General features: G+C 33.4%; 3 protein-coding genes across 7 annotated transcripts in view; all 3 read left to right on the forward strand.

The window, feature by feature from the left end:
• Pdk1 (Phosphoinositide-dependent kinase 1) overlaps window positions 1-5,350 on the forward strand; it is a 38,402-nt gene extending 33,052 nt beyond the window's left edge. For all 5 annotated transcript variants that reach the window (XM_077434011.1, XM_077434013.1, XM_077434010.1 and 2 more), the window contains exons 4-5: window positions 1,910-2,187; window positions 2,263-5,350. In XM_077434011.1, coding sequence (XP_077290137.1) covers window positions 1,910-2,187; window positions 2,263-2,364 — 380 coding nt within the window. In that variant the 3' untranslated portion in view covers window positions 2,365-5,350. The remainder of the gene's footprint in view (window positions 1-1,909; window positions 2,188-2,262) is intronic.
• Window positions 1-15,320, forward strand: part of LOC143914760 (uncharacterized) — a 1,424,209-nt gene that overhangs the window by 667,028 nt on the left and 741,861 nt on the right. The window lies entirely within an intron of this gene.
• On the forward strand, window positions 10,852-11,877 carry mRpS34 (mitochondrial ribosomal protein S34). Its single transcript, XM_077434285.1, has 4 exons — window positions 10,852-10,925; window positions 11,045-11,265; window positions 11,334-11,573; window positions 11,658-11,877. The coding sequence occupies exons 2-4, from the start codon at window positions 11,050-11,052 to the stop codon at window positions 11,802-11,804; spliced, it is 603 nt and encodes a 200-aa protein (XP_077290411.1). The 5' UTR covers window positions 10,852-10,925; window positions 11,045-11,049; the 3' UTR covers window positions 11,805-11,877.

A 15,320-nucleotide genomic window follows, 5' to 3' on the forward strand; every position in this document is an offset into this window, starting at 1 on the left:
CGCATAATCGCGCGCCTCCTCCTCCTTCTCCTATTTATCCGTTGCTGGTATTTTTACACAAGAATGCAGTCGGCAGCCTCTCGACATTTATACAACTCTCGAACAAGAGGGGTCAATGAGTGAGTGCAGACGATGGCTCGTCATCGTCTAATTACTGCCACTTCCTGTTATGATAGTCACGCCTAAAGGTGGCGGTGATCTGATTTTGGAAGGCACCCAAATAATACAAATCTGAAAAAGCAAAATCGAAATTTCTTAGAATTTCTGCGCAACATTAAACGGTACTTAGGGTTTCTTATTTCCCGGACTTTTTCAATTCCCCGGACACGTCACGGAACTCTTATATATTTTTTCCAATTTAATTATTTTTTTATTAATAAAAGCTAACTATATCTGCTAACTGGAATAAATGCAATTATAAAATTAATTAATTTGAAATGGCTTCTCAAGAATACTAAAATATTTAAATGAGAATCCGAATACCTTTAGATTTGGCACAAATATTTCCAGCAATGGAAAAACTCAGTTTCGGTCCAAGTTGTTTTTAGAATTAAAATGGACGAAAATATATTTTTTAAATTATCTGTTTAAATATATTTCATTTCTTTTTTAAAGTCAAGGCTATTTTTATTGAAATTATTTTGTATTTTTGTCTTTGATAACTCCTTATTTATGTAATTCTTTATCCGTCATACACATTTGTGTCATCTCTTCATCAGAATCTAAAAATGTTTCTTCCATTGTGGAATCGTCAATAGAGGAAGGATACAATCACTTCATAATAGTTTCATCGTAGGATATTTGCCTCTATTAAACCATTTAAATAACGTTTTGATTGAAATATTTTTTTCCGGGATTCGAGATAAGAATTCCCGGGATACGGAACATACTAAATTCCGTGATTTCCCGGGAATTTCTGTCCTGGGTCGTTCCGGAAAGTGCAGTCATAATACCAAAATCCAAATTATATAGATGCAAAAAGGCTTAAATGCTAACCAAATTTAGCATAAGAGATCTTCACGTTCTTGTGGCCTTCAAAATTGCCACCCACCTCTTGGTTTTATCGGCATTTTGGTGTGATAGTGCTAAAACTTTCGCTCTTGCCGAGACATTTTTCTTATCTTACGGTGTTCTATCCATATGCAATAGTTGACACATTTATCGTTCGCACTGCGAACTTTCGCCATCTCCAAAGCACAATGCAATTGCATTATTACAATTACGCAACTCGCTTTTGAGGTTGAAGTCGTTGCAGCGGTGGCGGTGTTTGTCTGATGATGACGCATTATATCCGATGCTGCATTGCGTCTGTGTTATTATGGTGCTCAGAAATGTGTACTGTGCCACCTCTACTTCTGCAGCAGCAAGCAGCAATGGCGGCTTCTCTCACGTAACCATTTCGCTGACCGACTTTCCCGGCGGCGGCCTCGACCACCATTTCGCTGCTGACGATGAATGAAACGCGGTTCCCTTCCCAGCTAGTCGAGCCGCGTTGTTGTTATTCTTCAATTTGCTCCAGTGCTCCACTTACCATTCCACGTTGCCCCAAATATGCTTCACTTGTTCACATGTGCTACCTCTTTCCCCCTTAAAAACAGTACAAAAAAAAAAAATCCACCACTTTTCCTCGAAACACCAATCAAATATTCAACGCAGATGATCGATCCTCTGCGCCTACTTCAGTATCTACCGTATCAATAAAATAGTAAGGTTACTCAGGCAAAAGTAGCTGAAATCTAATCCACCGGGGCCGTTCGATGAATCCTGAAGTAATATTGGGTGGGTTCTATTTAATATCCAACTTGATACACTCAATGCTAAAAATAAAACTTTTCATCTACTATTTATTTACATAGATATTGAAGCTGTGTAACCAGTTTTTAATTGTGGTTGTTCTTACCTGTTGCAGGCATTTTAAACATGTCTACCGAAGAGTTCAAACGAGAGATTGAAAAACAACGCGAGAACAACAAGTGGCATCGCTTCGTCGAAGGGAATCTCATTTTGAAGTACGGCCTCGTCGACAAACGGAAAGGTCTCTTCGCTCGGAGACGAATGCTTCTGCTGACGACAGGACCTCGGCTCTACTACGTCGACCCGGCCAACATGGTCGTCAAAGGTGAAATTCCATGGTCGGAGAAGTTGCGGGTGGAGCCAAAAAGTTTCAGAATATTCTTCGTACATACGGTACATATCTTTTTTGAAGAATCATGTAAAATATTCGATTTTTACGAATGTTAACGGTATTGTTTTCATTTGCAGCCCAACCGAACATACTATTTGGAAGATCCGGACTCGTTCGCCCTGGATTGGTGTAAAGCAATAGAGGACGTTCGTCTGTCCACATACCCCCAAAACACATAACTTCCAATGCCATCCCTGATGTCTGCTCAACACTGGGGACTTTGTGAGCAGGCTTGTCCATTCCATAAGAAAGTCAGGCAATATTTGCAACGCAGGCTTCGGCCGTCAGGAGGGTTCGTCCACGGCGAATACGCCGGCTTCGCTCGACCGCAACCGATCGCTCGGAGATCAGACGACACTATATTGCCCTGTAGAAACTGTCGGCCGGGCACCGCTTAATATGAAGATTTCATATATGCTTTATAATGACAACAACAACAACAAACAGCAGCAAAACATCATAATAATGATTGTGTGGTAAATCAATAAGGGACCGCTTTATAATATATAAAATATATATATAAATGTCGACGTAAGATTGTAAATATATATACTTGTTTACGATCGAGAATTACATACAATATTTTAGCCAAAAATTTAAACAAAAATTCAAAAAAAAAAAAAAAGAAATGAAATGCATAAAAGGGAGTTTGTAACATTTTGTAAACAGTGTTTTGTAATGGTACATGCATAGTTGAATTTACCAAGTAACTTTTTTTCGAAATCATTTATTGATTGCGCTACGCTGGGCTGATGTTTACAAATGAAAATATCCATTCAATGATAGTTGCAAACAGCCAAGCTGTTAAATCATCAAATTGCGTGTATGTATATATTGATTAAAATGAAAAAAATTAAAAAAAATAGAAAGAAAGGTCATGAACGATGATTATTTTTATTGTGATACTGAACTGTTGACAGTTTTACAAACTGCCTCTATAAAAATGTTCCTTTAATTCTGAACCCACTCAGCGGATGAGTGGCGAGCTAATAAAATAATGTGATCTGCTTTGATATTCTAAGTATTTTTTAATGTCAAACAGATACACCGGTTAATTACGCAATAGTTTTAATTATATTATTATCATTAATACTATCATTATTATTAATTTGATTATTATTATTATAAAATAAATTTACCATTAGCGGTTTCGTCCTGCTCTTAGAAAAAATTCGTAATAGCTATTGTATGAGTTTCGTAGACATAAGTAGATGCTAAATTGTCATTTGTGTTCTTTTCTCTAGTACATATATTTTCGTTGAATTTTGCCTCGCTCTAATAGCTGCGGATTTAAAAGCACATTGTGAACTTCGAACGGCTCAAATCCCAATCAAACTTCGCAATGTCCTTTCGATCCCGCCGCATATCCAATACTGACCGATATTTTATACAATGATAAAATATAAACAACACTGAATGTGTTCATTTACGGTTGAAAGATTACCAATCTGAACTTTTTAATTTTTATTTTATAAGTCGATCTTTCGTTTTTAATTATTATTATTTACCAATAGTAGAATAAATTTTGTGTGTGTGTTTACACATGTAAATGTTCTATTCGTAGGTTATAATAAACACTGCGTATAATTATGTACATTATTATTATAATATTGAAAATTGTGTTGCCTCGAACCCCCTAATCTCCTCTGAAAGGTGACGTTATTAAAAAAAATGGTTATGTAATATTTAATTAACTAATTTATATCTGCGATTGCCACAAAGGATTGACTACCCTCCTTGACACGTTTATTCCTAAAGTCTTGCCAGATGAATATTTATTTATTTAATTAATTAGCTTAATTGTTTTTGTTTGGCAGTCGGAGGTAGTTTTTCGAATTGGCAATCGATAAAAAAATCATACGAATGTGAGTGATAATATTGAATTAGTGAGTAAATATTGCATTGTATGCACAGAAAAATATACACTTTATGTTAAAATTGAAGCAAATATTTTTTGCATAGCTTTTTATCAACGTTGTTTAACCGAGATTTTTTTTAAAAAAAATAAGCATTCCTTTTTTGAGTTCCCTTGAATTTTCACTTGATGGATAGTGACTTAAAAAGTTGATTTGTGAATTTGAGCAGTGTTGAATAATGTGTATGATAATGTAATATGTTTTGGATTTGTGTTTTTTTTTTTTTTTTGGTGATTTGTCGACTCGTCGCATACCTGTGTTATTGAGGAATAGCGACGTAGTATAAATTTGTATTATTTCAGACCTGTTCAAATGAGGGAAATCTCGGTGCATTTAAATTAATGAAAACTAAATTTCCTGTGCATTTATTTCAAAGTATTTTATATTATAGATTGATTATATAGTACAATGTTTAATTTTAGTGCACATTGTAGTATTTGCACAAGTGAGAAACTATTATTTGCTTGTGTAATATATTATAAATGGAAACTTTTTATCGATAAGTGCAGAAATTTGGAAAAAATTCACTTTTTAATTTGTTTTTTGTTCTTTCCAAAATTATTTTGCAAATTTCGAATTTGTATTGCGTTCTGTCGTTTATTAGTTTCTTATTTGTAATGTAAGTTATAATTTTTTTTTGTATCTAATTGTAATATTTAAGTGTTGTGAAGACTGATAGATTTTTCCTGTATCTTATTTTTAGCTATTTTTATTCTGTCCAAATGAAACGGTAGTCGAAAGTTGTATAAATACCGGAGTAGAATATTTATTATTTCGTATTTTTGTATTGGTAATTTGATTCGTGTTAATAGAATTTTGCAATAATAACTTTTTCCTTTGAAATTTGAAAAATAAAAAATGATTAGTATCAATTATTTATTCGAGTAGAACGAAGCGATACAATAAAATAAATAAAGGGCAATGCTTAGTAACAATGTTGATGATTTATATATATGCGTAAATTGTCGACGTACATATATTAAAAAAAATAGACTATTAACGTAATTATAAGTTCAACTGTTATTCAGCGGTCTTACCGATGGAGTTTGGACCTATGTCAATGTATTGTATTAGTGATAAATCACTTCTAAATAGTTAATGCTAAGATAATTATTGAAAAACGATACACATAGCTAGGTAAATCTTCTATTTAAAAAAAATAATTGTTAATCTGAAAGCGTATATATTATATATTTTAAAAATGCAATTGCCGTCAAAGGGTTTAAATAAAATTAAATAAAAAAAAAAAGAAACACTAAAGTGAATATCATTTTAGAACAATTGTTGTAAGATTTCAGAATCAATTATTTTAAATAATGGTTTATATTATTAAATAAATAATAGTCAAATTTAAAATCCAAAACTGGAAAAAAAGAACTTCCATATATAAATCGTAATAGTTAACTTTTCAACATGTTCCTGCTTTTATTTATTTATTATTTTTCATTGTCAAAATAAATGTCAAATATTACATTTAATATACATAATAATGCGATACTAACACGAAAGGAATTATTTAAGACTGCAATTCGATGTAAATGTTCTAATTAAAAAAAATAAATAAACGTGAAAAAAAAAATGTAAAACGAAACATAAAAAAAAGAAATCACATGTGCAGATTCTTCGACAAAAAAAAGTAAATAATGCTCAAATTGAGTTGGCTTCCTGAGGAAGTTGTGTTAGACTGTTCCGGTTGAACGATCCATAAGAATGTAAATAGTATTTAATTTCGTAGATAGCAAAATAATTGAATACGTTTAGATTTAAACTTATTTAATGTAATAACTTATAATGTAAAGTATAATATTTCACTATGAAATAAAACGTTTGGACTTAAATAATTTAAACATATCTTTTCATTTGAAACACTTTCCTATCCTATTTCCACCCCTCTTTACAAAACGAATAAGATTAAGTAATATACGTAGGTAATTATCTATGAGAAAAATTATTATTTATTTTTATAGAAATAAAATTATTATTATTTCATTCTAAAGACTGAAGATTGTAGTCAAAAGTTGTTTCTTGCTTTTTAGTCAAAATTATGTTAAATTACTCTAATTACCTTGCAATGATGAATTCTAAGCATTATCCAGGGAAACATTTTGTTCAGTTATCCAGACAAGCCTGTATATAGATTTTTTCTTGCTTTCAAACACTCATTAATAATATTGTTAGCACAAAATAACAACAAATAGCAAAGAAGTAATTTTAAAGATAGAAAACCACCCATCTAATAGAAGACAGCAGTGCAGAAGTCAATGGAAATGACAAATATAGAGTACTATGCTTTTTAGAATGTTGGTAACTAGTTTGATGGAGATTATTACATTAATTAATTAATCATGATCAAATATTAAATTAAGAATATATTAATTTAGAGGATTTGGAGAAAGTTGAGAGAGTTAAAGTGGGTAAAAAAGTAAAAAAAAAGGTGCCGGAACCAGAGAAATGTTAATAAAATTTCTCTGGCCATTCCAGTGCGATACATTGCAAAAAAAAGCCCTGCTTATATGTACATACAGATATGAGGCTTCCAGATATGATTTATACTAATTCAAGGTGAATAAAGGAAATCGAATTCCGAAAACTAAAACGAAGATGTGGGCATAAAATATATATCTCATTCATTTTCAAAATGCTTCCCGTCTATGATTATAAAAGCATTCGAAATCAAAGTAATTTTTATTCAGATAATAAAATTTCTGTATTTTCACGGTGAACAAACTGAGAATCATATGTAATAGAGCTAAAATATACTATCTAATTTTTATTAACTGGATCAAACAGAACATGTTCAATCACAAAATTGACGAAACAGAACAATGACAATCAGAACAAGTTAAAAATAAAACATTTATTTTTGTCATATCTCAATATGTCGAAAATAAGTTAATGAAATATAAAATAATTATATAATATATGTATATAATCACTAGAATAAAATTAAAAAAAAAAACATTGAAAAACAGACATAACGGGCAAAAAATATTATTAAATACATTTACGTAGAATAAAAAATTTATCAACCAAAATTAATAAAACACGATAAAGAATGTACTGTTCCCACCTTGAGTTTTTTCCGAAAATACACTTTTGCATTTTTCTTAATCCTACAAAGTTATTTTAAACCATAATATTTTAATATGTATATATAATCACACCATATTGGCCATTCGGTGAAAAATCTTGATTTATCTTCTTGATTTTGATATTCCTGTACAACTGCTGCCACTTGATTACTAAGGGGTCATACCTTTTTTTACTTCAGGGCGACCTGTACAGGCATCATATATAGTCACCGGAGCCCGAGGGGGCCATGTATTGTTCAAAGGTTGTAAATGCATTGTTAAAGGTTTGCCGAACCTTTTTTACAAAGGATTTACAACAATGGAACAATGGATAGCACTGTGACTATCCTACCTCTAATCATCATCATCATCATTTACAGCCATTCGCCATCCACTGCTGGATGAAGGCCTCTCCAACACGCTTCCACTCGTCTCTGTTTTGCGCAACACTCATCCATCTCATTCCGCACATTTTCCTAATTTCGTTCACCCATCTTCCTTGCGGTCTTCCTTTTACTCTTTTGCCTTCTCTCGGGTACCATTCAAGCACTTCTTTTGTCCACCTTTCGTCCATCCTCCTAGCTACGTGACCCGCCCATTGCCATTTCAATCTCTTCACTCTATCCACTATGTCCACTACCCTTGTCATATTTCTCACCCACGTGTTCCGCTTCCTGTCTTTCCTCGTTATGCCAAGCATACAGCGTTCCATACTTCTTTGAGTGCATTGGATTTTATTTTGCATCTTGGCGTTCAGTGTCCAAGTTTCACATCCATACGTCATCACTGGCAAAACGCATTGATCAAAGATCCTTTTCTTCAGGCAGAGTGGCATTTTTGATTTAAAAACAGCATTCATCCGTCCAAATGCACTCCACCCCAATTTCATACGTCTCTTTATCTCTTCATTTTTACTACCAGACATGTCAATTATTTGACCTAAATATAAATAATTATTTACTACTTCTACTGGTTTATCATCTAAGGGGATGCTATCAGGCATGCAATAACTATTGAACATTAGTTTAGTCTTATCTACGTTAATTTTTAATCCTACTTTTCTACTTTCCCTGTCCAGCTGTGTTAGTCTGATAAGTAGGTCAGCTGAATCACGAGCTACTAAAACTATATCGTCTGCGAACCGAAGGTGACTCAAAAAGCGACCATTGATGCTTACTCCGGCTGTATCCCAATCCAATTTCCTGAAAACTCCCTCAAGCACCGCATTGAATAACTTGGGCGAGATTGTATCTCCTTGTCTTACTCCTTTTCCTATGCTAAATCTATCTGTACCTGAAAAAATTTTAACTGAAGCTGTGGCATTCTTATATATTGTAGCTAACAGTCCCACATAGGGTTCCGGCACTCCCTGTGTTTTTAGAGCGTTAAGTACTGCATTATGACTAACTGTATCGAAGGCTTTCTCATAATCGACGAAACCTAGGCACAGTGGCCGTTGATATTCGTTGGCGCGCTCGATTAGTTCGCCAACTACTTGGAGGTGGTCCATTGTGCTGAAATTTGCCCTAAACCCTGCCTGCTCTATAGGTTGGTTCTCGTCGAGGATATTCTTCAGCCTTTCTGTAATAACCTTCGTGAAGAGCTTGTAGACCGCTGAAAGTAGACTAATGGGTCGGTAGTTCTTGATATCGCTTTTGTCGCCTTTTTTGTGTATTAAAATGATAGTTGCGTTATTCCATCCTTCTGGTATAGCTTGGTTCTGGATGCATTTGCTGAAAAGCCTAGCTAAGATATTAATTAGGGGGGGGCCGCCACATTTTAGTAAGTCGATGGGAATATTATCTTCCCCTGGGGTTTTACCATTCTTTGCAGTTTTTAGCGCGGCCTCTACTTCGCTAGGCAATACTGCAGGAACCCTTTGGCCGTGTGTCGATTCCAGAGTGGGGAATTGGCCGTTGTCGTTCTCGTATAGTTTTGCATAGAACGTGTAAACTCTGTCTATGATTTCTTCTCTATTCCTAATTATTACTCCGCTCTCTGATCTGATTGCGATCATTTGGTTTTTGCCTAAGAAAAGATCCTGTTTGCACTTTTTCAGGCTACGGTTATTCTTAATGGTATTTTCTATTAGCTTGCTGTTAAAATCCCTGACATCCCTGACTATTCTCTTCTTAATTTCCTTATTTACTAGATTGTATTCTTGCTTATTATTATCTCTATCTAAATTCCTTATATGTACATATATAATGACGCTATTCTGTCTGTCTGCGTGTGTGTGTGTGTCTGTGTAAGATTTTATTTATTTATTTATTCTAAACAGACCATTGTGGCCTAACAGGAATTCCTAAAGCGCCACAATGGTCAAAAAAATATAACACAAAAAAAACAAAATAACAATTAAACATAAATTAATACATAACGAAAATAATATACTCATCAATTATACATATAAAAAAAATACATTTGAACATAAACATAAATACATCAATACATAAACATAAAAAATAGCATTTAATAATAACAGATTAAGTAAAAATATCAAATAAAAAATATAGCATAAGGAATGCCTTGCACCTACAGCCAGTTCCAATAAATATGTTAGAAACAACTACAAATACAAAACATCCCTATAAGGCCCAAATGGAAGAGAGTTAATCAAAATTTCACTCATAAATCACAATCAATCATGAAAACAATGATGAGCGCAGACTACCAGATAAATGGGTTAGAGTAATTTCCGACAATTTACGCTCACAACGCTAGCCGTACTATAAAAACCAGAGCCCGGCCCACAAACGGGCCCGATTACTATTTTATAATATTTAAATTAAAGCGAATTTTTATGTAAAAAACCAAACTTGCGCTTGGTTGAAAGGTTGAATTGAAAACATAAATGAAATTGTCTTACGAATATTTAATGAGAAAAAAAACTTGTAAAAAACAGAATGGGTACGTAATGTATACGGGCCTACCTCACGGGACCGAAAGTGAAAAGGTCGAAAAAGCAAATATCGGAAGGCAAAGATCGAAAATCGAAAGATCTTAAGTCGAAAGATCAAAAAAAAAAGGGTGCATGGTAAACGGTACTATGTATATATAATATATATCAGTGGCATGCGGTGAAATTATCTCTCTTTTTGTCACACAGCCTTGTTTAATGTGCGCGCGCCGGATACGGGAGGAAAAGCCTGTTCCTCTTGTTCCTGTTGTATCCTGCTCACGCAAATTAATTGAGGATGTACGACGGGGGGAGAGATAGTTTTACCGCACGCCACTGATATATATACATATACTAACCGTTTTTCATATGTATGCATGATAAACGAATATTTTCGACTTTTTCACGGTCACCCAGTTTATACATACACCGGAGTCTGAATTTTTTCTTGGTCTCTCTGATCGCTGGCAAGCTATATCTCATCTTAATCCACCTAATATTTTTCAAATATTTGGGTGACTACAATGAAATAATGAGCTTAAGGCGTTGTGAAAACTTTCAAAACAATTTGTAGCCTTAGGAAATCATTCAGCAGCTGCCTCAAAATGGTTCCATATTCTAATTGGAAAAAGAGGTGAGAGATAAAATCTAAGAGGAAAAAAAGATCTTCCTGCAACTCCTCTGATGTAGGTGGTGAAGAAATAATTTAGAAATTAATTGTAGTTATCGTAGCAAATTTTATATTTTTATGCATTTTACTATTTTATGAAATTGTATAAGGATGTAATTTTTGTTCTTTAGACTATACGCGAGGGTTTTTAGGTTATGTGCGCGGTACTGTCACTTGACGTTCGGTAGGTGTTGATTTTATTCTAATTGTTGGCTTGGTTCAACGATAAACTTGATCATAAATGTGTATATGCATATAAAATCATTGATGATAATGTAAAATTTGATTTTTTTAATATTTCAGTCAATATGTCAGTATTCAAATATGTTGGAAGAACCAATTATTTTAAGGGAAAGACGTTATGGGAGATCGTTGGCAATCTCAAAGATTATGGCGTGGGCCGTATCATAATTCGTTCTGTGTACCAGCGTTACCCCGAACTGAGCTACATGAAAATTGTTAAGGTTGAAGCAAGACCCAACGATATAATCTACATTAAACAATCAGGAATAGATGTTCCTCAGGTAATTTTCGTTTCGTAACACGATCTCGTTGTTCAACATGTGAAATGAATACGAATCTGGTTTTTCAGAACTTCCGCAAGGTTCACGTATGGGTGGAGAAAGTTTTCCGAGGTAGGAAAGATCCTGGATTGTTTCAAATAGAGAGTAGCTCGTATAAGGCTGACTATCAACTGATACCAAAAGACGAGGAAGAAAAATATACTACAATAACTCAAGTCTTACCGGATAAGACTATCCCAGCTTTTATTGAATTCCCACCGTTGCTTAAAGAAATAATTTTACTAGACCATGCACAAAAAGGACTCCCGGTATATACATACATATTAAAATACTCAATTAATTGTAGAATTGTTGTGTTCCATGTTTTAACTTATATTTTTTGATAATTTCAGCCACCTGACCTAAAACTGAGATTAAATTTGAATCGATCCAGAGTGAACAGATACAAGACAGATACGACGAATACTGAAGTGCTTCCCATCGATATTCACAAGCCAAGCAGTAAAAAATATTTCGAAGGATTACCACTAAATGAATAAATATGTTAAATTCGAAAGCATTTATAAATCGTAGTTATTATAAGCATAGTCAATAAATAATTATACACTTTTTTTTTAGTTTTTACTATTCAACATTGGTTTCATAGGAGATGATTAACGGGATGTAAAAATATACATCAAAATATTTTTAAGTTAGTATACCTATAGATATTTATCCAGTACACATAGAATAAGGCTTATTTATTTCCTGAACTATTTCAATTCTGATACGGAACGTAGCTTTTTTAGGATCCCGGGACATATGATATAATTTTTTTTTTCAATTTAATTTATTTTTTATCTATAAAATTAATTTATTTACATAATATTAAAGAAAAGTTTACAATATATCATTTACCAGGATAAAATGGAATTATATAATTAAATTTATTTGAAATAGCTTCAAGAATACCAAAATATTTACATGAGAATCTGAAAGCCTATTTGTAGGTTTTTCAAAAATATTTTCAACAATGGAAAAAACTTTCAGTTAATTCAATTCTTCATTCATCGTAAAACATAATTGTCTCATCATGAGAATCTAATAAAAGTGTTTCTTCCAATATGGAATCGTCAATACAAGAAGGGAACACTCGCTTCATAATTGTTTCATTGTAGGATATATGTACATTCACCTTTATTATAACATTTAAAAAAACGGTTTGATTGAATTATTTTCCTGGGCATCGAGAATTCTCCGGGCACGGAACATTAAAATTTCTGTGCATTCCCGGGAATTTCTGTCCTGGTTCGTCCTGAGCAGAAACTAATAAATAATATGCAATATGTAAAATCGCCTTTGCTACTTCACGAGTAGGATGTTTTTATTCTATGATCCAAGTGGACATATATATATATATATATATATATATAGCTTATTTACAAATGCCATTACGGTAATGCAATAACTTTGATAGTATACTTTGATGTTATGATGGACCCAAAGCAATAATACTGAAAAAGCGCCATAAAAGTAATAAGACATACAGAATACGTTGATAAAAGGCTAACACATCCAATCTCCCGTGGTTGGTTTTAAAATTAAATCAAAAACTATCATTATTTACTAAAACTAGTTGCGTTGATATTATTCTTTAAGCTAAAATGCTTACATTCTTCTTTATCGTGTGCTGAATGCTGAAAGCCGTGGTCATTTCTATCATCTAGGATCCGGTGGACGATTCGTCTCCACTCTTAAATCATGTGCCAAGTTGAAACAATGTTTTAATTTGGTGAGACTATCTTATGGGAGACTAAATTAAAGACTAGTATTCCGGTAACTACCAGCGTCTCTAGACTCTCCACATCCTTCCTGGTAATATAAATAAAATAGGAAAGAATACATTTTACTCTACATGTTGTGGAGAGTCTCTGAAATTGCCAGTTCTTTGAGGGAGATGTTCGTGCATCTTGAGATCCATGGAATCAGCTTCCAACACCACATTTCGAAGGCATCTAATAGTATGTTCCTTTCTCTTTTTTAGCGTCCATGCATCGACATGCTATGCAGTGGGGATCCTCAGAGATCATTCCAGACGGATTACTTACAAATTTCTTGAAATTTCGCTTAGTCGGTTTACTAAAAACTTGATAAAGAAATCACCGAATAATAAAAAAAATAAATTCTAACGTATATGTAGACTCAATCACTAGATCTAGAAAAGCACAAATTTAAGGTTTTTTCGATATGAAAGCATCAGCTTACTTCAACAGCGATAACCATGGAAATTGAAAAAAATAATAAAATAAAAAAGCACATGCCAATGTAAAGTGAACTATTTCAGAGAACATCAATACAAATAAGATCTATAAAAAATAAAGCAGAAAGTTGTCGCAGAAAATAAATGATATAATGACTTACAAGGACAATCAAAATTCAAAAACTGCCAGTCTTGAACTTATTTTGTGTATTTATTTATAGAAACAAGCAGCATCACAACATGCATAATATAACATTGATACCAAAAAAGTTTTTAAAAATAAAACATAAACAAAAGAAAAGTATTAAATAGTGGTAGATATGGAGTATATGTGACATTGGGAATGATGACCAAATAATTGAAATTTTAAGCTAGGAAAGGAACAATAATATGGATCAATATGAGGCGGAATATTGGTAAGAGAAGAACAAGATCTATGTTCATATGTATGTGTAAGGCAGGGAAGGTATGTTGACCGCATCCCGGCCTAACGAAACACATGTTGTGTAGTTTGTAAGAGGATCGTTTATTTTTGTTCAATTGTTACAATGGTTATTGTATGTACGAATAGGTTGAGCTTCGGAGAAGTGAGCTGGTTAAACTCCAGAGGTTCACTCTGGTGTTGAGAGCTGGTGCGTCGCTTTATATACGTTCTGGCTTGAAGCGTACCGCGTGCAGATGCTTTGTCTTCGTTTCCAGGACACGTGTGTTGGGGACACGTGTTGACCTATTTTCGAGGCGCGTGCTTTATAGCTGTGGGGTCAGCGCGAGGACGTCGTTCGTTTAAGAATGCGGTCGTGTGCCACGAGTAAATGTCTTTTTAAGACACGTGTTACGGTATCCTGATGACATCACTGTTGGGTTTCGTTCGTTTTACGATCGAGCGATAAACTCATTCTTCTGGAACGGTCGAAGGGGACGTTGCCCTTGAGTTATGCATGTTTGTACAGGATCGACGATGAGATCACTGGATTTGATTCGTAATAGCACAAGTCATGCTAGTTTCCTACATATGTAAAAAGGAATAACAGGAATAGTTGGTAGAACAGGAATTAATGTGAAATAATGAAGGATTATGTAGGGAGGGATCTGATTGGATATTAGAATAAGATCTTGCTTAAGGACTTTTAACTATCAGCTATGTAAGTAAATATTAATTAAGACTTTCAATTATTCTTCATGCTAATATTGCAAGTTCGCAGAGCAAGTAGAATTTTTTTATACATACTTCTACCTGTTTTCAATTATGGTGAATTGATTTTCTCATATTTTTTTATTTATTTTAATTATATGTTAATATTTGGAGATCCTTCTGACTCTAAGGTATCGCATACACCGCATACCCCACGTCATAGTAGTTACGCCACTGATGGCAACTGGACTAAGATAGGAAAATTTGAAGGAAGCAAAAATTTTCGGGCCATATATGTTTGTACATATATACATATATGTACATATGTATGTATGTATGTATGTAATTTAGAAGAATCAGAGCTATTTACTTACTCAGTTCTAAAATCTTTGTTTAAAATTGATTTGGCTTCTGAAAGTTTCATAACATTGTAATGAGGTCATAAATGTTTAACATACACATGCATTTAAAGTTGTGAGTAATACTCGGAACCAACTGCCTTTCTCTGCACAGCTTCCTCTTGCACAACCACTTTCATTTTTTTATATACTCAACTATTAGGCAATACTTTTACGACATCCTTATGCTGTCTCATAATATTCGCTTAAATCTTCCATTCAAAATTTGGGTCAGTTTATATATAAATTAAAGGCATGTTAATTTGTAAAAACATTAAATTAATTT

Source organism: Arctopsyche grandis, chromosome 7 (assembly GCF_051622035.1).
Source record: "Arctopsyche grandis isolate Sample6627 chromosome 7, ASM5162203v2, whole genome shotgun sequence".
Classification (NCBI taxonomy): domain Eukaryota; kingdom Metazoa; phylum Arthropoda; class Insecta; order Trichoptera; family Hydropsychidae; genus Arctopsyche; species Arctopsyche grandis.

Excerpts from the sequence above, each read along its gene's own strand:
- mRpS34 (XM_077434285.1), top strand. The coding sequence starts at position 11,050 with ATGTCAGTATTCAAATATGTTGGAAGAACCAATTATTTTAAGGGAAAG. Across the intron at positions 11,266-11,333 it reads CAGGAATAGATGTTCCTCAG|AACTTCCGCAAGGTTCACGT; the intron begins GTAATTTTCGTT and ends CTGGTTTTTCAG. Across the intron at positions 11,574-11,657 it reads ATGCACAAAAAGGACTCCCG|CCACCTGACCTAAAACTGAG; the intron begins GTATATACATAC and ends TGATAATTTCAG.